Source organism: Crocuta crocuta, unplaced genomic scaffold (assembly GCF_008692635.1).
Source record: "Crocuta crocuta isolate KB4526 unplaced genomic scaffold, BGI_CrCroc_1.0 scaffold343, whole genome shotgun sequence".
In the NCBI taxonomy this organism is placed as follows: Eukaryota; Metazoa; Chordata; class Mammalia; order Carnivora; family Hyaenidae; genus Crocuta; species Crocuta crocuta.
This window is the reverse complement of record NW_027532679.1, coordinates 2,437,075-2,463,761: the sequence shown is the minus strand read 5'-3', so window position 1 is coordinate 2,463,761 and position 26,687 is coordinate 2,437,075. Positions and strand designations below refer to the sequence as shown.

General features: G+C 41.7%; 1 protein-coding gene and 1 non-coding gene across 2 annotated transcripts in view; one reads left to right on the top strand and one right to left on the bottom strand.

The window, feature by feature from the left end:
• TIMD4 (T cell immunoglobulin and mucin domain containing 4) overlaps positions 1-23,461 on the top strand; it is a 32,743-nt gene extending 9,282 nt beyond the window's left edge. Inside the window, exons 4-8 of the mRNA XM_077780756.1 lie at positions 873-956; positions 18,099-18,145; positions 19,889-19,982; positions 21,240-21,279; positions 22,180-23,461. Coding sequence (XP_077636882.1) covers positions 873-956; positions 18,099-18,145; positions 19,889-19,982; positions 21,240-21,279; positions 22,180-22,264 — 350 coding nt within the window. The 3' untranslated portion in view covers positions 22,265-23,461. The remainder of the gene's footprint in view (positions 1-872; positions 957-18,098; positions 18,146-19,888; positions 19,983-21,239; positions 21,280-22,179) is intronic.
• Positions 9,330-9,468, bottom strand: LOC144245414 (U4 spliceosomal RNA). The gene has a single exon (XR_013339253.1). It is a non-coding gene; the product is annotated as a U4 spliceosomal RNA (small nuclear RNA).
• Positions 23,462-26,687: the final 3,226 nt, after the last annotated feature.

Sequence of the window (26,687 nt, the reverse complement as noted above, 5' to 3'; positions counted from 1 at the left end):
GTGGTGCTAAGCTGTCTCCTTCTAATTCCCAGTACAGTGATCTTTGTTGACTCCTTTGAGGAACATCCTCATTTGATCATTGACTTTCTATAGTAGAGGGAGAAATTCTTTCATTCATGTGATCTTTCCATTCATCAAGCCTACTTTAGGTATTTAATAGGGACCCAAGGGCAGAGAATACCCTAAAATAAGGCACAATTTACATCCATGGCAGTGCTAGAGAGAAGTGCCCAGGCTGGGCTCCCTGTTCTACTCCTTTTTGCCTGGGGTCTCTGGCCTCAGCTTATTTCCCAGGTGAATTGGAGAGTTATACAACTTCATGCATATAACGGCCTTAAGTGAGTGCCTAGTATGTTAGTAAGTGCTCAAATGGTAGATTTTACTTAATGGGGTTTATAATCAAGTATAAGATGGGGTAAATAAATTAATCAGCTCTTGTGTTAATACAATATAGGGAGGCAGTACAGCAGGGTGGTTCATGTGTGTGCTCTGGTGTCATGCTGCCTGGGTACAAGACCTGCTTCTTAACTGCTGTATGACTCTAGGAAAGTTATTTAATCTCTTTGGGTCTTGGCTTCCTCATTAGTAAAATGGGAATAATAATAACACCTATCCTGTGTCTATTTCTGAGGATTAAATGAGAGGATACTTGTAGATCATTTAGGACAGTGTCTGGCATGAACTAAATCCTCCATAGATGTTAGGTCTTCTTCTTCTTCTTTTATTTATTTATTTATTTATTTATTTATTTATTTATCTATTTAATGACAGAAGTTAGTTTAGGGGACAGTGGGGCACCAAAAATAAAAAAGACAAATTTTTACCTAAGTTTATTTTGTTTTCTCTTTTCCTTTTTAAATTTTTTTTCCCAGAGTCTGAAGGTTGGGTTCTCCAGTCAACATCCCACTCATCAATGTGGGAAACGAGTGAGTCAATGACTTTTCCTCAGCCAAGAGGTAAGGGGCTGCTCTCCTGAGGGTGGTTTTGTCTTTGACCTTGAGAACAATCTGTCATCCGCCATCTGCTTGCTTGTCTTGAGATTTGGCTATTTCGGTCTCACTGTGGTCACATCCTACATCTTCCCACAAGCTGGGAAAGTGAAACCAGCTAACAGCAGCCATGTTGGCTTCTTCCTTCCTCTGCCTCATTTCTGAAACTCCTTTATTGGGATTTGCCTTGTTCCTTAGCTGTTTCTGTCTTGAAGCTAGAAATGCCAGAAAGTCATCCATTCATTTAAAAATTAGTAATTTATTGTAAATTACACATATATTACACTAATGTATTTTTGTTAGGGATACATAATAAGTAGAAAAAAGATCTCTTTGACTCCCTGTCTTTAATCCCAGCCTGTCCTCTGATATAATCACTGTTATTAGTTAAAGAGGACTATTCCTCAGATCTTTTTCTATTTGCTTATGTGTGTGTATAGAAATACACAGTTTTGGTGCTCGCTTCGGCAGCACATATACTAAAATTGGAAAGAAATACACAGTTTTGTTTTGTTGTGTGAATTAAAAAGAATTCTATCATACTGTATGCAGCCTTCTGTATTTTGTTTTATTCACCGAACATTATATGCTAGACTACTTTCCTTTCCAGTCCATGTAGATACACATCATTACTTTAAATTGATGTATAGTATTTTATACTATAGATACTTGTAACATCCAATGCCCACCAAGGGATATTGAGGTGTTCTAATATTCCATTACCATAAGCAGTTTGCAGGGACATCCTTGTATGTGAGGGCCTCCTTAAGTGTCTATGTCTAAGCGTCTAGGGTGGTGACTAAGAAGGAGAAATGCTAGGCTGAAAGAAATGTACGCTTTTAAATTTACTAGCCATTACAAAATTGTCTTCTGGAAAGTCTTCGCCAATTTATTTTCCCACCCACAATGTCTGCTTTCCTACATCTCCCCTATACTTGATATGATCATTTGTTTAATTTTTTTTTCAATCTCCTGAGAAGAAAATGCCATCTCATTTTTTATTGTTGTTCTGATTAACGAAGAGTTTGAGTGTCTTTCTATATGTTTATTAGCCAAAAAATGGTCCTGTAACTCTGTGAGGGAGGCAGTGAGTGTAACATCACTCACAAAGGCTCAGCAGATAGAATTGGAGAGGATGGACAAGAATAAGTGGAAAGGGGATATGTTTTGAAGGAAGACTATAAATCAAGGTGAAATGCAAGGGTGACCTATTGTTGAAAAGTTGGGCTTTTTGTTTTTGTTTTTGTTGTTTGCACTACCTCATTAGTGGGAAGATAGGAAATCTGGACTAATTGTTGTTGTTGTTTTGTTGTTTGTTTTTTTTTAATAGTTTATTGTCAAGTTGGTTTTCATATAACACCCATTACTCATCCCACAAGTGCCCTCCTCCATGCCCATCACCCCCCTTCCCCTCCCCCCATCCCTGTAAACAGTGGGGGAGAGGGAGAGAGGCAAAGCATGAGAGACTCTTGAATGCTGAGAACAAACTGGACTAGTTGTTGCTAACTTAAGGGAAGCTAGATGCCAAAGATCTAAACCTTCTTTGTCCATGGCATGGAGTAAAGGTAGGAGCTCTTTCCTGGCAGAAGAGAAGGTAGCAACTAGAAAAATGATGGAGAGCGGGCAAGGAGTTTTCAAAATGTTATCATTCATTCCATTTAAATCTTGGGCTATTTTACATTCAATTGCAAGGGAACAAGAGGTCATCTTGATGTTTTACCCTCTTCGGTAATATCCCAGATAATTTTCATTTCACTCCTCCTTGATAAATCCTGGAGGAGGAAGAATACTTGCAGCAATATCTAGAGGCTGCACTGCTGGGGAGGAGCTTGTTATAAGAAGGTCTATCTCTGTGTAACCTTTACTCATTATGGAAGAAACCAGGACTTATTGAACATATATTATATGCTGGTTCAGTGCCAAGCTGTTCTCATGGGCCACTTCATTCAATTCCTCTTTAGCAAATGCTCATATCCCTATTTTGTGCAACTTTCCCAAGGCCACACTGCTCTCAGGTGCCAGATGCAGGAAGTCTAGTTCTGAGTCCAAGCTCTTAGATATTATTTTATTTTGTCTTGCCTTCCTGTCTGAAATAAAATGTTGTGGTCTTTCCATTTACTGTTCTCTCATCCCATTGGTTGTAATGAAACATTTGTAATAATAATTGCACTTCCTATATGCTGAGGACTTAATTATGTGTTAGGTGCTGGAATAAGGGTATTTAATGTGCATTTTCTTGTTTAAATCTCACAGTGACCTTCTGATCACGTACAGATATTATACCCATTTTAGAGATAAAGAAATGGAGGGTCAAAGAGTTTATTAGAGTAGCTGACATCTACTGAAGCTTCTGTTTTAACACTGCTCATGTTAAGTGCATTATTTCGTTTGGCTTTCCACAAAATCCTATGAGATAGACACCATTATCGCCTCCATTTTAGAGTTCATGAAGATTATATAACTTATCTGGTAAATGATGGCCCGGGTTTAACCCATGTCTGTTCGGCTCTGCTGCCATACTAACACCATACTGTGCTGCTTCCCCCCACCTTCCCTCCCCAGCCTGGAGCCACTTACAGAATAAGTCAGGATAAGTTCTACTTCCTCATTCACAGGAAAATGCTTTCAGCTCCTTTCAGAGAGCCTGCATGACTCTATGGGGTATCTTTTCCTGGCCAAATATCCCTGATTCCTTTCTCATTTCTTCATGTAATTTTGGATGGCAAGCCTTCCATGGAAGAGCTGGTTTAAATCCTTCAATAATATCTGGTCAAAATTATTATTCCCTAAAGTCAGCATTACCCAGAGTGATAATTCTTCACCCTCAATCCATGGCTCCCTAGAATGGAGTTGAGAGATGTAGAGTGACTTGCCCAAGATCATAGAGCTGGGCAGAGGGAGAGCTGGGACTCACACCAGGCCTCAGAGATTTTAAATTGTGTCTGTGGTCTCCTGGGTGGAGTTGTCTGTGGATGGACCAGGGGTGGTATGAACCCAATGAAATTACATATATAGTTATGTGTGTCTATCTGAACACACACTTTTCTGAGGGAAAAGTCTAGGATATATCTTTAGATTCTCCAAGAATACTACAAAGCTACAAATGGTTTGGAACCACAATTCAAACACAAACAAGCAACAATAAAAACTCTCATAGGTTTCTCTCCTCCCCATCCCCCTGCTCCCAGCTAAAAGTCCATTTGAAGAATGCAAACTCTGACCCCTCCAGGTGCCTAGGAACTCAAATCATTCCATCCAGCCTGAGAGTTAATTTCACTTCTTTCTTGGTAGCAGAAATTTGTGAAATTGTTCCAATTTCCTCCCTCAAGACCTAGACTCTACTGGGGAGGGACTCTGAAGCCATAATCAGATGGCCTGACATTAAGTCTGCCACCGATTATGCCTCCTATTCCTTTACTGCCTCAGTAACATCTCAGATCCTTTCTTTCTAGTCTTTTATCCTCACAGCCTCCGAGGTAGCTTTGGGTAGGGGTTGAAAGAGCTCACTGGGGAGACTGAAGGCTCGGCTTATATCCCAGCTCCACCATTTTGTGTTTCTTTTGTCTTTTAAAGCCTCAGGTGAGTTACTTGTTCTGTTCTTTTCTAAACCTCAGTTTCCCCAAAATGTACAGTGATGATAATATTAGTACTTATTTCATAGAACTGTTAAGTGAGGAAATGCTTGAGAAAAACACCTAGTACCTCATTCCTGGCTAGTAAATGATAGTCATCATGCCCTATTCTCATTTCCTGCCTTCTTTACACATCTGCTATTCCTACTCACACCTTCATTTTTAAGCCACTCTGGCAGGCTAACAAGAGGCCCCTTCCACCAGCTCCCAACTGACTTGCTGTTGCTTATAAGCACACAGGCACTTTTGGTTTTATGATTTTTTAATATACTCATCGCACCAGGGAAACAGCCAATGAGTGACAAAATTACAAACCTGGGAAAGTTACAAAAGGTTTTAAAATCTCACGGTAGTAATTCTCTACTTGTTATTGGAGTAAATCTGAGATTCTGAAAGCTCTTCGCTGACTCCCTTCTTAATTATTGGTTTTATTCCTGCTTATGGATACCTTTCATCCTCTGCTGGCTCTCAATTGTTTTGTCCTTCTCATACTGCTCAATCTGTAGAGGCTCCACTCTACAATGTAGGCTTGGAAATCAAGCCATGCCTGAAAAAGAGCTGTGGTTGAGTGTGCCACACAAGAGCTTCCAGATTCATGTTATTCATTTCATAGGGCAACTTGAAGTATGTTATCTCCTGCTTCAGTGTCTCCACTCTTTTAAGGCATTTGCTATAGATATCATGTGAAGATGCCCTACCTAGGGTGGCAAATCCTTGCCTCCACTCTAAGGCAGCCTAGAAACAGAGCTTGGAGATATGAAGTGACTTGCTCAAGATCATACAGCTAGACAGAGGGAGAGCTAAGACTCACATTCAGGTTTCAGGAGGTTTAAAGTTGTGTTCATTAACTCCCAGGGAGGAGTATTGTCTGTGGAAAACTGGGAAACTGAGAAGATTGGAAACCGGGGCCCAGAAAAGGCTTATGAGTTGAGAGTTCTTGTAATGACTTGGAAGGACCAGAGGCCAGTTCTCCTGATCCCATGTAGAGTTGGCCTTTGTTCTAGGACTGGCAGCCACTATCTCTCAACAGAGCTTCCCCAAGGGAAGATTTCATACTTGCTCCTACTAAAGTATTATGATTGACTTTTTCTCAGCCCCCTGATGGATCATCATACCCATCACCAGAATGAAGTTAAAGGTATGCAACAACTTCAAATTTAAGACAACCAAATATGCAGGAGGACTTGGCTGTCCATCCAATAAAATTAGAAAAAAGGAACAGGCTTTGATAATAATGACATTTTACTTTCCTTAAGATTCTTATAGTAACTTTTTCTTGGATCCAGAGTAGGATGATGAGAGAATGGGAGAGAATGCTTTTAGAAACATCTGCTTTATGACTGTGTCTTTCTGTTTTACAAAATCAACCCAAGCTTCATGGTCCAGAGCAGGCTGGCCTTTCCAAGGAGTCAAAGGATTCTCAGAGGACAAAGAGGTTGGAGAAGGGAACTTTTCTCTTTATCTTGGAACCTGGTTTGGTTACATGGAAATAGGTAACATGATTTTTGGTAAAGGCCTTTCAAATCTGTCATTCATTTAACATGACTTATTGAGTTGCTTTTCTATACATGGCATGGGAATAAATGAGTCATGACATCTGTTCTAAAAGGAGTCATACTTTAATAAGTTAGACAGGCCATGCATTGCAAACAATTTTCCAGTGGGTTTAGTTTTGGGATAGAAGTATGGAGAGGTTTCCTGGGGGCCCAAAGAATAGAGAGATGGATTCTGTCTTGGAAAGGAGGGCCAGCATAACTTAATAATCTTTGAGTTGGGTCTTCAAGGATGAGAACATTTCATTGTGCAGGGAAGGGTGAACAGGCAGGGAGAATAGCATGAACAAAAAGAGGAGGACTTGATAAGAGTGTGAAATCTTTGGACCTTGTCTAATAGTCTAATTTAATCTAATGGAGGCAAGAGTCTGGGAATGGTCTAGGTTCTTAAGGGACTTGATTGATAGTCCGAAGAATTTAGATTTTATCACAGGGTCCTAAGGAACCGTTCATGTTTTCTGGGTAGAGAATGATACTTCCAGTTCTGTTTTAGGAAACGTTGCTTTGGTAAGAGTGTGCGAGATGTATGAGAAGGGGTAAGCCTGAGGCAGAGAGGCTACCTGGGAGGCTTTTGCAATAATTCATATCAGAGGTTGGGGCGCCTGGGTGGCTTAGTCGGTTAAGCGTCCGACTTTCGCTTAGGTCATGATCTCGCAGTTCGTGGGTTCGAGCCCCGCGTCGGGCTCTGTGCTGACTGCCAGCTCAGAGCCTGGAGCCTGTTTCAGTCTGTGTCTCCCTCTCTCTCTGACCCTCCCCTGCTCACGCTGTCTCTCTCTCTCTCTCTCCTAGAAATAAATAAAACATTTAAAAAAAAATAATTCATATCAGAGGTGAGTGTCTAGAATAGAATAATGGCATCAGTATCTATAGAGAGTGGACAAAGTAAAAGCCACTTAGGAGTTAGGACTGAAAGGACAGTGACCTGAGTAAGAATGAAGGATGACTCATTCTCTGTCCTTGGGATATTAGATCGATGTGACAGGTTAACTAGTAAGGAACCCAAGAGAGAAGGGTAAAATTTGTTTGAGAGAGCTGGAGTTTGAAGGGCCTCTGAGGAATGTCAAAAGAGTGGCTGGAAATATGGGGCTGGGTTGACTTATGGATGCCTGGGTGAGAATGGGTGTCTTTGATGATTGGTACCTACCTCTGATCAAATAATAATGACTGTGATTCACAGTACAATTGCTGCACAGGAACTTGATACTATGCCAATACTTTAATACATATTGTCTCATAAAAGACAGTTCAGGGCTACAGATACAATTTGGGGAATCACTTATTGAGTGCTTGTTATATAACCAGGCCTGGGAGCATTGTCCCTTTGTGAGGCATTGTCTGCATTTGTGAGAAAGATGCTATTATTACTTCCATTATAAAGGAAAAGAAACTGAGGTTTGGAGAAGTTAAAAAACTTGCCAGAGTTTCATCCCTGGGTCTCTTGGCTCTTGAAACTGAGCTCTTAAGCACTTTAGTATATTGTCTCATTAGCAAAGGGGGTAATGGAAAGCTCCTGTGAAATCACCTAAAGATATTATGTGAGATGAGGGAGAAATGCAAAGGTACAACCCTATAAAGGAACAACTACATTGGAGGAGGGGGCAGGGATGAAGACAGCAAAAGTAGGAAGGGATCCAGGAGAGCATGAGGGCAAAGAGGGCTGGGCTGACAAAGGTTATGGAGGGGTGAGTCAAATATTAGGAAATTCAGAATGCTGGTCAAGTAGAATGTGACACTTAGGTGAGTGTGAACCATTAGGTGAAGAGTGTTAGCTCTCTGGGTAGAGAAGCTCAAGAACTTTGAGGATGGGTATTTAGAGAAGGAGATAGTGAATGGAGCAAGGTTGGTCTTGGTGTAGAAGAAGGGATCAGTAAAAAATGAGGGAGGTAAGGTTGGGTCTAGAAATGGAGGTGAGAGAAAAGGGAGGGAGGATAAATAAACAAAGGTGTGGAGCTATCTGATCTCATGTTCACCTCCCAGGGGGATGGAACCAAGACCTTGAACTTCAAGGTCACCGAGTCCATGTATATACCAGACCTAACCATGGGTTGAAAATGCAGGGTACTTATTAAAAATATAGATTGCTTTACTCTATGCAAGGCTTGGAGAATTAGAACCTCTGGGGGTGAGTCTAAGAAATTGTATGCTTAACAAACTTCCTTAGGAGATTCTTTTGAAGCTACCCCATCCCTGGCCCCAGGAAGGCATTTAGGAGTTGCTGGTGTAGTGTGCAATCCTTGTTCTATGCAGAAGGAGACAGAGGCACACAGGCATTGAAAAAGTTCAAAGAGAAGGCCCCAGAGAGGATTCTCTTCTGGCTCTCAAATCAGAGCTCTTTCCCCTACACTGCACTATTTTACTAAAGACAAAGCTGAGCCATGTTAGAACTTAACATTTTTCTGGATCCTCAGTTGATCAAGGACATAAGAAGTTGTAGCAGGGAATTGCTGTTTTCAGAACAAGTTCAGCAGAAGGAACAGAGGAAGGGAGGGGAATGAAGCGAAGCTCATTTTCACTCACAAATGCCATTGTTAGGAGGAAAGAAATTGGATGCAGTTGATTTCAAAGTCAACATCTTTCGTGAGGCATTAGCTGATTTGTTTTATCTCTCATGCCCACGCTGTTCACAGGCTCGAATCAGTTGTAGCCTGGCAGTCTGGGGATAAAGGCAAAGGACAAAAAATGGATTTTCATGATTCTTCCCACAATAGCATTATATTCTACCAACCGTACAAATGATATTTTTTCATTAATAAAGCTGGGATTGAATCCGTGTAATTCTAGCATCTAAGAGCTCACCTTCAGAAAGGTCAACCAAATAAAAACAAAGAAGGTTGCCAAGCTTTAAGAGAGGTACATTTGTGACAAAGAGAAAAAGAAGTAAGTTATCAACCTCTGAAATCGAGCAGGGAGCCAGTTCTAAGATGGGTCCTCACTGATAGATAACCAAGTGAGCTGAATGACCCTTGTGCACACCAGAATGTTCCTCCAACACTGAGCTAGGCCCTGGAGAGATCTTTGGTTTCAAAGGGGGAAGGGTAAATGATATACCTCAGCAAGGTCTGTGATGAGGCAAGGTATTGCTTCTCCCACTGCAAATAAGTCATTGACTGAAGGCACCAATGCCCTTTGGCATTGCAGCCTGTTGAACTCTGGGATGCTCAGGAGCACAGCAGGGGGGAAGACACAGTACTTGGAATCAGATATCATTCCTCTGCCATTGTGAAGAGTTTTCAGTCAACAATAATCTGCCTCAGATAAACCTCACTGGCTATGATATTGCCACCGAGCAATGCTTTACTCTTTACTAGTGATTATTACTAGCTGTGCAGTCTCGGGCGAGATATGAGACTTCTCTGAGTTTCAATTTCCTCCTCTTTCAGTAATTCTGCCAAAGTTTACTTTCCTCAGTAGATTTATTTTGAAGTTCAAAAGTGGTAATAAATGTGAAACTGTTTTGTACACTTCCAGCTGCTAACATTGTGCTCATTATCATCATCAAGAATAATAGTTACGATCTGCTTTCCAAAAACTGAACCCGTCAAAGCAGCGTAAGGTTAGGGTTCCATTTCAAATGGATTTCTTCCTATTGTGCCACAAAATAGCAAGATTATTCACTCTCCAGCACCGATCCTTCTATAGCAACCGTATAGCATTTGCCACATTTTCCGAAGACTGTCGAGCTCAGAGGATAAGAGTGTGGCCTCCGTAGGCAGATAACCCTGGCTCTGAGATGCTCTCTCCTTTCCTTGCTACGTGATTTGAGCAAGTCGTCTGACATTTATAGGCCACAGGATTCTCACTGTGCAATAAGAAAACCAATGGTGTCTCTTGCAGAGCATTTTTCTTTAAAAAAAATTTTTTTTTAATGTTTACTTATTTTTGAGAGAGAGAGATAAAGGGAAACAGAGGATCTGAAGCAGGCACCATACAGTCAGTGCAAAGCCCGATGCAGGGCTCGAACTCACAAACTGAGATCATGACCTGAGCTGAAATCAAAAGTTGGATGCTTAGCCACTGAACCACCAGGTGCCTGGCTGCAGAGCATTTTCTGAGATCAAACATGGAAGTGCTTTGCATTATGGCTGGCATGTAGTATAGCGAAGTACTTGGTAGATGGTATCCATTCATTATTATTGTTGTTGTTGTTAATATATCTGAGATTCCTTGGTAAAATAAGGACTTTACCACCTCCCTCAATCAAAATTTATTAATCAGCTGGAATAGGAAAAGCATTGCCAGACATTGCCCTTCAGAGAGGAGTCCAGGGGAGAATGAATAGGGATGCGGTCTTACCTCTGCTTCACTGAGCCCCTGAGATACTGGCATGTGAGAGCAGTGGCTTCAGGTGACAACTCTGGCTCTCACATGATGATGACATTTTTGTTGGTGGGGCATCCTTGGAGGCAGTGGAAGTTTGAGGCAAAGTTTGGAACTCAGTGACTTTAATTCAGAGAGAGAGAGAGAGAGCCAGCAGGGGAGGGGCAGAGAGGGGGACGGGCAGTAGAGGATCTGAAGCTGGCTCCATGCTGACAATGAGTTCAGTGTGGGGCTAGAACTCACAAACTGTGAGATCATGACCTGAGCTGAAGTTAGACACTCAACCGACTGAGCCATCCAGGTGCCCTGGAACTCAGTGACTCTTAAATAATGGTGGTCTGGACTGTCTGTTTTCCTTCTGTTAACTCATCTGCATGAAATGTGAAGTCATCTTACCTTTCCTTCTTCTTTATGAACCACATTGGGTGCTGACCACATTTGCTCTCTGTTGCCTTTCAAAATTAAAAAAAATGGTCCTTACCCAATTTTGCCTTTGGTGCTAAGGAACACCTGACTCATGTATATAATGACTGATTTGTTGAAGTATATGGTGCTCTTTTGATCATTGCACATATTAAAAATATTCAGAAATCTCCAAAATTTAAAGCAAGTAGGTGAATTCAAGAAAGTTGTGTTTCTGTTTTCAAATGGCGTTTTGAAATTCCAGATCTGTATTAGTGCTGCCAGGCCAGTCCGTAAAATATGGGTTCTAGTCACTTCCTTTGTTACTCATTACTGTGAAACCTTGGATGAGTAAAACTATGTCTAGATTTTAGTTTTTCCCTTAAAAAAGGGGGGGGGAGGTCAGAGGAGATAATTTTGAATTCTTTTCAACTCTAAAATTCTCTCAGACAGATTTTGGGATCATTTTTCTTGCCTTTGGATTTTTAAGGCCATACCACCAGTGGTCCAGAAGGGGGCAGCAGAAACCAGATGCTACCTATGGAAGAACATCCAAAGGCTTCAAGTTATGGCTTTTAAAATTCTAGGATTGTGTTAGGACTGTATCATTGAGTTGACTTATATCAGAACTAAATTTGCTTAAAAGTAGATACAGATGAGTCCTGTGTCTATGAATTTAACGATGAGTCAAAATATGTAGTTATTAGTTTTAAAAGAGACCCACTGAGAAGATAGAGTGCTTTTATATCCAGTTGAGTTTTGGCATGAAGCCCACTGGCTAGAGAGTTTTTATTTTGAAATAGGATGTTAATATGCTCTTTTTCTTTCCTCTCAGAGTGGTTATAGTCATGATTTTTTGAGTCGTTCAGGGTTGGGCTCAAATTTCCTTTTATTATCTGTGCTACCTTGAATGAGTGATTTAAACTTTTTCAGCCTCAGTTTATATGTCTGTAGAATGCGTGGTATAGGCATTAAATGAGACAGTTTATATGAAGTGCCTATCACTCTGCAGACATACTGTAGTGCTCAATAAATTGACTTTTACAGGGGTTCCAAGTAATTTTGAAGCAAATTTCCACCAATGGGATGGCAACAGGGGTGATGTTCAAAATGGATTTTAAAAGATTTTCTTATCTCAAAATTCAATGCCATTCCAGATCTGCACATAGCACATTGTTTTATTTCAGTGAGTAGGTTAGAGTCCACTACCTTAGGCATAACCATCTTGAAGGGGATGTCTCATCACCCTACGGTCTGAAGGTCTGAAGATTTTAGCATTAAAATTGTGCTCTGATGAAACACATTTAATTCACTGACTCTGGGTGTTGGTTTTGCATCAGGGGACTAATTATACCAGAAGTCAGCAAACTCTTTCTGTAAAGGGCCAGATTGTACATATTCTAGGCCTTACCAGTCATGCTGGTGGTCTCAACTACTCAGGGAGTAGTTGTAGTACAAAAGCAGCCCCAGATAACACATGAACAAATGGGTACTTCAATAAAACTTTATTGATAGGCATTGAAATTTGAATTGCCTGTAGTTTACATGTGTTATGAGTTGTTCTTTTGATTTTTCCCCAATTAAAAAAATATAAAAATGACTCTTAGCTCTCAGGTTGTACAAAAACAGGCAGTTGGATTTTACCCTCAGGCTATAGTTTGACAACCCCTAGTCTATATCATCCAGATACAGGACACATTCTTTAGAAAGGGCAGGTGTAAGTCTATCTCAACAGAGCTCTTGGAGCACATGCTCTGAATACTGCTTGCTACCCCACTAGATTATAAGTCCTTTACAAGTAAAGGCAGTGTTTTCATGTTGCAGTTTTAACCTTTACACTTTATTTTTTTATGTTATAAAATAAATACATGATCTTCAAACTGAGGACTGATGGGTGTGGCGGCATGGAAGAGGGCACTTGTGGGGATGAGCACTGGGTGTTATATGGAAACCAACTTGACTATAAACTATTTGTAAAAAGAAAATAAACAAATAAAAAAAAATACATGTTCTTGTAAAAGAAATCAGCAAACCGCTGTAAAGTGAGATGTCCTTGTATTTCAAACATCCTTCTTAGCCCCTCACCCTAAATGACCAAGATGAAGAAATAATTGCCATAACAGTTTGGGCTATATCTTTTCAGATCATTTTTTTTTCTCATGACAGAGTAACGTCTATCATCATTTTTTTACAAAAAAATTATTTTACAAAATCATTTTTCAACATACTTTAAAATGTATTCAACATTTTTTTCAATAAATCTTTATTACAAAGCCACTATGTATCATGCTTGTCTTAGTTTGAACCATATGAAATACTGATATTTAAACCACTTTTAAAAAACTTTTTATTTTGAAACAGTTTTAGACTCAACACAAACTTGCAAAAATAGTACAGAGAAATCTATATGTTTCTCCAGTTTCCCACAAACATCTTTCATAACTATAGCACACAGTCAGAGTAGGAAATTGACATTGGCATGATGCAATTAACAAGTTTATAGACTCTGCTTGGATTTCACCAGTTTTTACATGCAATCATTATCTAAAAGCAAACAAACCATTTTTGATATACAGAAAAGTCTCTCTACATATGTCTATATTCTCTTTCTAGAGACTTATATGTATTATATGTGTGTGTGTGTGTGTGTGTGTGTGTGTGTGTGTGTGTGTGTATCCTGAACATCTTTGTAGACCAGTTCTAGTATCTGGGGGAAGGGGCGGGGGGAGAGTGTCTTTTACTAATAGCATCATCGAGCTCTTCTTTAGCTGTGTGTTAATGCATTTCTAACAGTGATTTTCAAAGTTTCACTTAGAAGGTCCTTGTCTCAGTGCTTCAGAGAAATGATACACACCTTGAAAGTTTGTTCCTGACTAAGGCATCTTGGAGAGCTTCCAGTAATTAACACATGATACATGTTTTTACAGTTAAAACTTTCTCATTTGAGAAAGTTTAGAAATTATAAAAAAGCACTAATTAAAAACTTTTGAATTGCCTATAATATTTCCACTCAAGGTCAGATGTTTATAGTCTTTCAGTATTTCGTTTTAGGTTTCCTTGTGGAGCAAGAGGCATGCATGTGTTTGTATGTTCATAAGTATTTACATACTAACTTTCTATACTAAGCATGGCTTTACACCCTTTTAAAAACATTAAAAAAAATGATCATTTTCTCAGGTCATTCCAATTCCTTGTAAAAAGCCATCCAGAAATTTAAAGGCTAAGAAGGACATAGGAGACTGGTTGGGGCAATATCAGCATTTTTGGATGAATAAACTGTGGCTCAGAGAGAGGAAATATGATGCCCAAGGTCACACGCCAGGAAACCTTTGGTAGATACATACTCAGCAATGACAGTGCAGTGCGGAGGGTGCCCAGGTGCATTCTCACAGTGCTCCAAGGTCTGGGGTAGAGTTTCACAGGAATTCTATTTGGCCAGAGTGCCCATGCATACCATGAAGTCAAGAGCCTAAAATTAAACCAGTAAGCCAGTCTGCTAATTTACAGTGAGAACACTGCCAAGAGGGTCCATATTTGGTATTTTCAAAAACAGGAACGCATTCTCACCCTGTAGGGAAATCTAATATTAATCAGACGTATCGGTGAGTCCATAGACCTGAGAAAAGTGTGGTTGAGTTGAAGATTCTTTTGTTGTTATTATTACTAGTTAATGAATTTCTTTTAGGTAGATAGCCACACATGTAAGATGAAGGTACAAAGTGTACAAAAACATTTTAAGTGAAGGTCAGTCTTCCTGTCCTCCCTGTGCCCATCCCCAGAGCCACTTATCACTGTGTCTCTGCATTACTCTCCCAAGGATGCTGTGAAAATTTACCAGAAATGTAGCGCCAGAGAACAACATGAATTTATTGTCAGAGGTCAGAGGTCCTAAAATTGAGGTGTCAGCAGGGCCATGTTCCCTCTGAAGTTTCCAAGGGAAGATCCCTCCTCGTCTCTTCCAGCTTCTGGCGCCTCAGAGACTCCTTGGCTTGAAGCCACGTGTCTTCAGTCTCTGCCCATCTTTCCATGTCCTTCCTCGTGTGTCTCTCTATGTCTTCTCTCCTTATAAGGACACCTGCCATTGGATTTAAGGCCTATCCTAAATCCAGGATGGTTTCATCTCACTATCCTTAAACTAATTACATCTGCAAAGATGCCCTATTTCGAAAAGGTCACAGTCTGAGGTTCTGAGTACACATAACTTTGAGGAAGGCTGTACTCAGTCTGTCACAGTTCCCCTCTCACAGAGTTGCTTTCCTTGCAAGTTCTGGGGGGTTCCTGCCTTTGCCTGAATGTGCTTGTGTACGAAGTCAGGCTCTTGAGAGTGGAAGGACCAAGGAAGCACAGAAAACATAGAAGCATGTAGTCTTCACTTGCCTACGCCAACCCCTAGCTGTTAGCATTGCCGTGTTTCATGAAGAACAAACGTCACCAGCCATTTGTGTTTCTTATTGTTATTCGGTGTTTATCTAACACTGTGGATTTGGAGTGATTCCACTGGGGCTTTTGGCATTTTATGAAGAAGAAGAAGAAGGAGGAGGAAGAGGAGACAGAGGAGACCAGTATCACGCGGCAGTGTTTGTGTTTGCAAAACATCTCTCCCATTAGACAATTCCAATTTAAAATACAGATCAGCTGGGACAGAACTGACCTAGGCTGGCTTTTCTCTTCGATGGTTTCAATTTCCAGCTTATCCATCACAAATAATGGTAATACTATAGGATTTTCACAAAACAGGGGTAGAGTTTTGAATTCCTACCTGCAGTTTCCAGCTCTAGGGGATAATAGCAGAGACAAAAACAACAATAACTGAGTTGTAGGATATGAAAACATGCTGAATTTTCCCCTCAGAGTTCTATGCTCCTAGCCATTCAACAGGTCACTTTCCCTGTTGAACAAATAAACTCTCTTGTACCAAATTATGAGCCTTAGAAAACCCATCGTATTTTTTTCTTATGCCTTGAGTGCAAGGAGGCCTGGGAGAAACAATGATCAATTTCGGTAATTATCAGCCTAGCTTTTTATTATATTCAGGCCTCGTCTATGTGTGACTTTATGTTCTGCTTCCATCGGCAGGTTTTATTGCACATGTGATTTTGCGTCGTTCCTCGGCATTTTCTCCTGGCCTGGATTCCTTGACACTGTTCGCACCTTCTGCTCTCTGCCATTTGTTTCTTCTGCTTCCTTCTCCCTTACCTTCTCTGCTCACCTTTTAAGCACTGGCATTTCTTAGGATTCCTGCTCTTCTCTCTCTGGACATGCAGCCCTTGGAGTTCTTATATGCTCTGAGGATTTTAACTGCTCCTTGGAGACTGATGGCTCCCACATAAGTATCTGCAACTCCAACCTTTCCCTGAGTTTTATTCAGATTTGAATCTGCCAACTGTGTGTTAGGCCAGTGTTGTTTGTGTGTGTCCCTCAGGCGCCTTCCTCAATGACATCAATTTAAGCTCACCTGTTTCCCCCAAGATGGACACTTCTGCTCTGCTTCTTCTGTGCTCAGGCTTAGCAGACGGTCGGGCAATGGCCCAGAGTCTCAAGAAGGAATCTGCGAATTATCTAAGACTTGTTTCTTTCTCACCGTCATGTTCAATGTTCACTTCCTCTTGATCTCCCTGCTAAGCATTTCTGGAATCTGTTTCTCTCTCTCCCTTCACTTCTACTCGCTCTGAATTTCAGACCTGGGATGAGATAATAATTGATCATCTCATCCTGGTTATTTCCTTATTCTTTTAACAACACCATAACATGCTTAAGATGTTTCTGTAGTTCCCCACTGCTTACAGAATTAAACAGAGACTTACCAGCATGACTGGTTCCTGCCCATCTCTGTGTCATCCCCTGCTACTTCCCATTCCTCATTTTCTACCTTCACAGCTGCTTGCCATTCCACTTGGAACCACACTGTTCCATGCTTCATGGCTTTGCTGATGCTGCCCTACCTAAAGGGCCTTTACTATCTTTCTTCACTAATTCTTAACACATCCTTAACTCAGTTCAGGTATTATTCATTCAACAGACACTTACTGAGCACCAAGTGTGTGCCAGGCAGTGTTAGGGTCCTATCGTGGAGCAGACAGAGAAGGACACTGTCATCATGGAGCTTAATTCTAGCAGCTCTCACTGAACTAGGATGTTAGGCCACATGCCTCTCCCCCTACCTGCCCTCCCCAGCAACCTTTACACTCCATCATTACCCTTGGCCTGTGAGGCTGCTGGTCTTCCTTCTCTGATGTATTATAAATTTCATGGTAGTGGGTCATGCCGTGTTCATCTTAGCATTCTTAGCTCCTGGACCGGCACTTAGCATTTAGTAGATTCTCAGTATGTTTTCTTTGATGAACTCAACTATTGGTTATAAATAAATACATCCATGTCTCATGAGAACTTCATGTTCTTAAGAACACTTACCTTTGATCCTCCAGAACAGGTCAGCCATCTTGGTGATACGCCCCTACACTTTGTATTAGTTATTCCCAGAATTTTGCACAATCATAACATTATTTTTTCAACGACTCACCTTATTTGTTTAAATTTGATTTTTGAGGGGCACCAGTGTGGCTCAGTTGGTTAAGCATCCTACTTTGGCTCAGGTCATGATCTCACAGTTTGTGACTTTGAGCCCTGCAGGCTTAGTCCTAACAGCTCAGAGCTTGGAGCCTGTTTTGGATTTAGCATCTCCCTCTCTTCCACCCTACCCCTCCATTCATTCTCTGTCTCTCTCAACAATAAAAAGAGTTGTTTTTAATTGTTTTAAAAAATTTTGGTTTTCTGCCCTAAGTGGTAAATTTCATCAACAAGGTTGATGGTCCAGCTAGCATAGTACACGCCCTATAATAAATGCATAATAGATATTTGTTAGCTGATAGGTTGACACATTTTTTTAGCTGGATAAAAATCCTGAATGCATTGCTGGGATCTACAGAAAGTGTACACCCAATTTCCTGCTGACCTAATGCCACGCTCCACCCATCTATAAAATGGAGATGTTCCTATGGGATAATGTTGGATAGCAAATGAGTATCAGATAAAACCATCTCAAAACAAATGTGTTGTAAATAAATTATACAAAAAAGGAAAGGTGGAGTGAAAGGATTAAACACATCAACCAAAATTCCAGATGAGCTTTGAAATGCCTATTTCAGGATGTGGTATTTTATTCCTCCACAGGAAACATAAATATTTCCCTCCCTTTTCCTCCCCAGCATCTGAGACAGCAATGCTTGTACAGAACGAAGCTGAATCAGAAGAGGTAAAATTTTTGTGAAGTATTTGAAGCCTGTGACTTCTATGTTTAAAATCCACAATATAGAGGTGCCTGGGTGGCTCAGTCAGTTAAGCGTCCGACTTCGGCTCAGGTCATGATCTCACGGTCTATGGGTTTAGCCCTGTGTTGGGCTCTGTGCTGACAGCTCAGAGCCTGGAGCCTGCTTCGGATTCTCTGTCTCCCTCTTCCTCTGACCCTACCCTGCTCACGCTGTCTCTCTCTCTCTCTCTCTCTCTCTCAGAAATAAATTTTAAAAAAAACATTAAAAAATTTTTTAAAAAATCCACAATATAGGTTTGTAGAAATGAACTGGGGAGGGCAGATCTATCTAAGCAGCAACTGTTGTGAGTTAGCTGAGGAATTTGTAGACTTGTGCTCTTGGCAGAACTAACATTCATATCGTTACTTCTGTATGTGCAGATGCTTTGAAAACCAAAAAGAAAAAAAATGTACAAAAACATGGAAATCATTATGTGTTCCTCCTGTGTGGCCCAGGGTTAGTGACATCCTGCAGAATCAACCCTTGCCACCAGCATACCTCTTATGTGCCGAGTGTACCCTTCATTAATTTTTATCATTACAAAAGTGATTCAGGCAGCTTTAAGTAAAAACTGTCGGCAGTATAGACACCTGTAAGGGAAAAGGAAAGGCTCCCATCCCTTCTTTCTTCCTTCCCTTCTCCCTCCACAGAGAGAGATTGCTGTCCCTCCTTGCTGCTGTGTGGGAGAACGGGACAGGTGAGGAAATGGAGTGTTGGCCTGGGCAGCAGAGGTGGCATTGAGCCCCTCCCAGAACTAGGTGCTGCCTGCAGAGCAAAACTCTTCAAATGATTCGGTATCAGGACTTCTGTACACTCATAACAGTTAAAACAAATTTAAAGCAATGTTAATCAATTCATTTAAAAGCAAGAATAACAAACCCATTACTTGTTGACCTAAATAATGTTTTATGAAAAATAACTCTATTTCCCCCCAGTGAAAAAATATTAGCAAGAGAAATGGCATTAGTGGCATCGTTTGACATTTCTGCAAATCTCATTAGTGTCTGGCTTCCTAGGAGACAGAGAGATACTCTTATCTGCTTGCATATCCTTTCCTCGGAATGATGACAGCAGTCTATCACTTGTCACATAACCTCTGGGAAACCCTACCCTCCATCTGGTTAGAGAATGACAGTGAACATGGCAAATAATGTCTCATGAAAATCGTTTTGATCTCATGGGTCCCTTGGCTACACTTTGAGAACCACTGCTGTCAAAAAGTTGAAATTGAGTCCCATTTTCTCCTGAATCTTGTTGCCTCTTGAGGTCTAAGTCAGTGGAGGTCCTGAGCTGCACAGGACTGGGCAGAACTCAAAGGATTTAGGTGGCGGCCAATGAAGAGACTTGACCGTGGAGAACACAGGGCTCACAGCACAGCTCTTTCCTATCTTCAGACCCTTGAGCCCCACAACCCACGTGCCTGATGTCGAAGACAGAAAAATGTGGGGGTCTGGGTAAATGCTCTAGGTTTTCAGAGTTGTAGTTTTTTTGGTTTTTTTTTTTGTTTGTTTGTTTTTTTAAAATTCTGATGGGTCAGGCTGCTTTGTTGTAATCTTGAGACATGCTGGGCAGAATAGAGTGAGAGGCAGTGAGGCTGCTAGTGGAGGGAAGGTATGATCGGGAAGGAAGCTGTGTGAGTATGACATTCAGAAACAACTGGCTCTACCACTTCCTTTTTGTCGCACCAGGTAAAAATGTTCATCAGCTCTGACCTGCTAATGATCATTGTTCCCTCCGTGGGATTTGTGCTGTTGGTGTTGCTTGTGGCATTTTTCCTTCAAGGTAAGGAGGACAGGCCCAGGGGGGATGGAGGGCTCAGAGCTCTGGAGGCTCCAGGAGGGTGTGGGAGTGGACAGACTGTACTTCCTGCCCCTGTCTCCAGCCCCCAGAGTCCTCTGTCCATCCTTGTCCCTATCCTGGTCAAGGGAAACTCATTCTCCCTGAGATGCTAAAGTCTTCATGTATCATCTTCCTGATGGAGTTTATATTTTGGAAACGAAAAAAAGAGTGCCTTCATTTACTAGACGCTTAATTGGTGACAGTGCTGATGCTATGCTCTTGATGTGCCTAACTCATTCCTTCCTCATTACTGCCTTAAGTGGAAAGTGCTATTATTATCATTGTCTGGGGTGGAGGAAATCCCGACCTGGCTTCCTCCTCTGGAACTGCCTCGGGAAGAAAGCCATGAAGGGTCTTGGTCTTCTCATCCCCTTAATGCAAACTTTCCTTGCCTGGGTTCCACAGAGAGACCTCAGGGGAAAGTGAATCCCTTGAAATCATGTGCAAAGGTACTTACATGTTGTATCTGCGTTTTTCAGGAGGCAGCGTCCATAGGAGTTATTAGATTCTCCAGCTGGTCTGTGACCTTGCCACACCGCTCCTCACTTTCAAAAAAGTAGTTTTGAAACACAGTAAAAAGGAGTCATGAAACAGGGTTTGTAGTTGTCATGCAAAGTATAGGGTGTGGCGTCTGGTCCTGTTGTAAAATGGGGGGAAACTGTTCCATAGTCATCAACAGAAACTGTTTTGAGGTGGTAGATGAGGAGCTAAGACTGGTGACCATCTCAGCTGGCTCGAGCAGCAGTAGTAAGACTTGCACATTTCAGCACCTGTCCCTAGTGAATTTCAAAAGGAATTTGAAACTCAGTGGAAGCCTGTCATTGGCCTTCATACAACACCCTCATAAAGGCAGAGGCCATCGGTCCTCATAGAGTTTTGGAAATTCTGAGTATATCTCATAAGGAAGTATTTTAAAACTCGAGTGCTTGAATTCTGGGTGGGCAATGACTTAAGAATGAAGAGGCTTAACATTATGGCCCACACATGGGAACAACTGTGTAATTGGTGGGCCCTGCCTTGCGACCCAAAGAGGCAATCACTAGATCTGGGAAAAGGAATGGATTTCCCTGTCTAAACCAGTCCCTAAATTCTCACCTTTGGTCCACCTCTGCTCCTGGGTAAGGCAGCTCCTGGCTTAACCCAGTATTTCACACGTCCTAACACAGCTACTCTGCTTATACCATGGCCTTGTCTTTTCAGGGAAAGTTGTGAAAACCAATTGTTTCCAGAAACACACAAGGTAATTCATCTTGCATGACTGATTGTTGTAATGATTGTACAAGCTGTTACGAATGATTAGATACTACTCAGTGGTTTAATGACTTGTTCTTGTGTTCTGATTAAATACAGGGTTGGAGAAATGTGGCATTAGAGGTGAAAAAGATGTGGGATTCAGCTCACATTAACCTCTGTGTTGGTTAACACTGTGTTATGTCTGCCCGAAATATAAATACAAAGGCAGGTTGCATTAATAGAAGCATGGCATGCAAAAGGGAGAAGGTGCTATGTCACTCTTCTCTGTGTTCAGAATTTTTTGTTCAACTCTGGGCAATTCATTTTAAAAGAACACTGTTAAACAGGAATGTCCGGAGAAGAGAACTGGCATTAGGGAAAATGAAAACATGTAGAATATCATTTCTGGAATTTGGTTCCTCTGCTCAATTAGATCGTTGTAACAATTTTCTAAAGATAGTTTGAGGAGTCTCTGGAAAGACACTTTGAATATGCGTCCTGTTCTATAGCTTTTTGGGAAAGAAATGAAAAGATTTGGTGTAAACTGATAAAGACTGTGCTTTCCTTTAACAATTGTGTCAATGCCAAAGTATCAATTAACAAATATTAACAAGTGGGGAAACTGGGGCTTAGAAGGTGACTTTCCAAGGTCATAAACACATTTAGACCATAATTTTGTATTTTGTCAATATAGAAACTTTTAATTCCCTTAGTAGAATATATTTACAAAAGCCCTTTGTCTCCTGAAGCCTCAGTTTTCCCATCTGTGAATGGAGAGGCTTCGGCTGGATGGAGTTTGAGCTCTTTTAACTCTAACAGCCATGGTTAGTTGCCTTGTGATTTAGCAGCATCCATTTATTTCTGGTCTTGGTGTTTCCCATTTTCAGCCTCTCTTTTCTATTTACAGGCTTGACAATTTTGGAGAATGTAAAAACACCTCTGAAGACATGCAGCATGGAAGAGAAGATGAAGATGGTCTTTTCACACTCTAACAGGCCACTTTTCCTTAGGATTGAAGATTGGGGGGATGATGTGGGAACTGTCAAAATAAGTCTTAGAATGTTTTGTTTCTAAAGCCCCATCTATTCCATCGGTGTCATCAGTCCAGTATTGCATAATTTCACAGGTGCAAAGGACTTTAGAGACCGCACCTTCCCTGCCGGGTGTTTTAACCTCTTCTGTAGCATCATGCTAAGTGATCTTCCAGACTATGCTTGAATACTTTCAGTGATGGTGAGCTCACTGCCACACCTAAAGGAGATCATTCAATCTCAGGGCAGCTCCCAGAAATATTTAAAACAAAGTCTGTCTCCAGATAGCACCTGCCTGTCAGTCCTAGTTGAACTTACTGTGTTTACCCAGAACATGTGTAATCTCTCTTCTCTCTGGCAGCACTCCAGATACTGGAAGGAGAACTTCATGTCTCTCCAAATTGCCTTGTTTCTGGGACACGATTTCTGGTCCCTTCTCTACCCTAGTTGCCTTTGCCTTGTGTGCATTTGCATCTCTCTCTTTATGCCCAGCTTACGGGGTTCAGTGCCCCACTCCAGGTGTGGTATGTGCAGCCCTGAGTCTCATTAATAATTCAGGAAGTGATGTGGAACTGTACATAATTTTGGCTCTTTTTTTTTTTTTTTAAGAAAAGATTCTCCCTTAAGGAGGGCTCTGGAGTGGCAGGTGTGGTCACACAGAGTCAGGACTTTCCTACAACAGGAAGAAAAGGTCCAGGCAGAGTTGGTTGTCAGAGACCTCATTTAAGCTGGCATTTCCCTGGACTCCTATAGCAGCTCCTGAGCTGCCTCCCCCTCTACACCCCTTTCCCTCTGGGATTTGCTCTCCATGCTGTGGCAGAGATATCCTTTTCTAAATGCAAGTCAGAGGTTCCTGTCTCCCAACTTCTACTCTCGGTACAGAGGAAGCACTTGGGCTCTGCCTGACGCTGGGTGGCCAGGGACTTCAGAGGACAGGCAGTCGACACAGACAAGTGAGGCAAAGGAAAGTGCCTGGGCTATTACAAAGTGGAATGTGTCTGTGTCCACTTGAAGGCATTAACACTCCAACTTACAATAATGTCCTGGCCAAGCAACACATGGCCATGGGCTAGAAGAAGGCAACCGGTCTGAGACTCCAAAGTCCAGGGGGTAGAGTGTGGGTTTTACTAAATGATGAATTAATAAATATACAATTATGCTGAGACTCCCTGGTCAGAAGAGATCATTGGTCTAGTTGTTCCTCTCTTTCCCTCTCTGTGCAATCAGGATGAATTGGTAGCCACTTACAAAGAACTTCCTAGTATCTTGGGCCCAGGAGAGAGAATCACTTCCCTTACAGAGCTTAAAAATCTAAATGAGACAAAACACGCATGGGAAATGCAACAGAATGGAATCGGTGTTGACTTTCCATTTGCACAAGGAAGGGCTTTGATGCAGACATGGTTCTGACAACTGGTGTTTACATGGTGGGTCCACAATCAAACCCGGAGGATTTAGAACAACCTAATTCTGCAACCTGGACCTTGGCCTTTCTAGGCTAAATGACATAACATCCGGTCGTTAAACAGCCTTTGCGATGGTCTAGGTCCTCTACTAAGTGTTTCAAGGCAATTTCTCACTGGATTCTCATAGCAGCCCAGTGAAACAGGCAAATTACTCCTGCTTTTGGAGCTGAGAAAACAGAAGCAGGGAGAGGTGAAGAAACTTGTCCAAGGTCACGCGGACCACCATCCCTATGACAGAGCAGGGCTTTGAACCAGGCTGGAAGGACCCCACACTCTTAACCACTACCCTGTGCTTCACAGCGAGGGCCTTAATTTAACACTTTGTGCATACAGAATTGCAGTATTGGCTTATGTTGGTCCCAAATGGCTTTTAGTTTGCTCGAATCCATGGCAACCTGGGTGTTCTGATGGTTCTCTGATGGTTCTCCAATCCCAAACCCTTTATAGCTCAATCTTCCCTTGTCCCTATATTATTTACTCAAAATCTTATTTGCATTTGCAGAGGAGGCTGGAAGTGGAGAACCTGGCAGGAGCCTTAATGAAGCCAGGTGGGACACATTTAAATGGGAATGTGTTGAACTAACTCATGAAAAGCTGGAGCCAAGCTGTCAGCAGGCTTAATGAAAGGTTAACAGGAATCCAGCGATGGGTGGCTGGGGAGACTCTTTGTCTCTCTAAAGAAAACAAAAAGTTGAGAAGTGAGCTCCCTGGGTGGAGACAGGATCAGAAGGAGGAAGCCACTTGTAACCAAAAGCCTGGGTCTCAAAATAGAATTTCATTTGGATTCATAAACACGTTATAGTCGTTAAAAAAAAAAAAAAAAGGCACTGTGCATTCTCAGCTTTCTGAACATCAGAGGACAGCGAAGAGAAATGTACTGGATGGAGCAAGATGAATGTGGATGCTGTTATGAGGGTCGAGGGATGCACTGGAGACGGCTGCTCATGAAACGGAAGGTGGGTTTACTCTCCAGCTGAGCTGGAAAGAGGCTGTTCTGCAGTTGTTTGCTTTATTAGGTGCTGCACGTGGAGTGGAGGGCGGGGCTGGGGGGAAAGACCCCCACACATCTGGCAACTCAACTCCCATGTTTTAGCTGATGAAACAGAGGCCCAGACAGGGGGACTTATTTACGCCAGGCGACATAGTAAACTAGTGCCAGAGCACAGATCTAAACCATCTCCCCTGGACCTACCTCTATGGCCTTGTCACAAACCTGTTTTTGGATTTTTCTAGGTCCACCTGGATCTGCCTGATTATTTACCCTTTGGAAGTCACATTACATTCTTGCTGCATGCGTTTCTTTCCCTTGAACCATCATTCCCAGCACACCCTTGACCCTACGGTGACTGACACTCCCAGAAAGAGGAATCAGAATGTGGAAGTGCAAAGCTTGGCTGCTCTGTTGCTCTTTGAAGAACACTCCCATAACTAGGGTGACTAACTTGTTCTGCTTGCTGGGAGCCCCCTCAGTCCTGGGCTAACTGGGATGATCGGTCGGCCCAGGTCCATAACTAAGCTAGAGCTGAAAACAACCACCCTTTGAGTTCTTTCAGTCACCTGCCCTTGGCTCTCTTGCAGTGATGACTTTTTCACTGCAGTGGGACCCAAGTGGAGTTTAATTTGTTTAGATCCAGTCCTAACTCTGGATTCTAGACCCTTGTTATTTAGAATGTGGGGGTCAGGCCATGCTGTTGTCATCATGTGGGAGCTTGTTAGAAATGCAGAATGTCAGTCCCCATCCTAGAGCCACAGGATCAGAATCTGCATTTCAACAAGGTCTCCCTCCATGTTATTCGTGTGAACATTAGATTGAGACGTACTGGCCTAAAGCATTGATTTTCAAAGTCCACGGCACATTGAAATCATATGGGGATTTCAGTATTAAAAACTACTGATGTTCAAGTCCCCTCTGAGATCCTGATTTTAATGGGCACGGGGGAAACCTGGCTCTCAGGAGTTTTTATTTTATTATTCTTTATTAGCAGATAACGCTAATACCCCGCAATGACTATGAGCCACTATTCTAAAGACAGGGCAGTTTTGCACCAGAAAGTAATGTTGCTAATTAAGCAGGACAACTTTTGGCCTAAGTTACAAGTTTATGTGGGTCTAGTACCCCCACATGATTTTGCCCAAAGAAATGATCGATAAAATTGTCCAAGAAGATCTGAGGAGACAAGATAATGACCTAAATGTCCCAATTACTATGGATGAGGCCCATTAAAGTAATTAAAAATCAAGATATAATATTTGGTCTGTGGAAAGTGATAATGAGAAAACAGAAAAGATAAACGGGGAAAGAATGTCTAGGGGTCAAGGTGGTGCTATAAATCTTTCAGAGACATCCAGGGGATAATGAGGAGATGACACTAAGATTATAAAAGAAACATGGAAGATTGGTTAAGTGGAAACCTTTGTTGTAGAATAAGGAACCTGGTAAAAAGGGAAGTATCTGCACTCTGCACTCTTGTACCTAAAAATAAATGGAAACCCCCCTCAGGGCACAGTTATTCATTATCTTAGTAAGATTGTATTTAGCTGCAAGTAAGAGAATACTTAAAAGTAGTGACTTAAAGACTTTGAATCATTTCACATAACTAGAAATCTGGATTTAGGCTGAGATATTAGAGTCTCTGTGACTTCTTTTGGCTCATTCCTCATGGTTGCAAGATGGCTGTCATGGCTCTAATGTGCCCTCACACAAAAGGATCCCCAGCAGTAAGCAAAGAGGTGGAAGAGAATGAGACTCTTCCCCTAATATGATTCTTAATCCTTTATCAAAAAGGGAAGTCTTGGATGTGAGGGCGATCTGGCTGCGACATCTGTCACCCCATTGATCGCCAGGGTTGATTCGGCTGATCTGGCTGGCTAGGCGGGTGTCCCCTTCCTCCCTCACCGCTCCATGTGCGTCCCTCCCG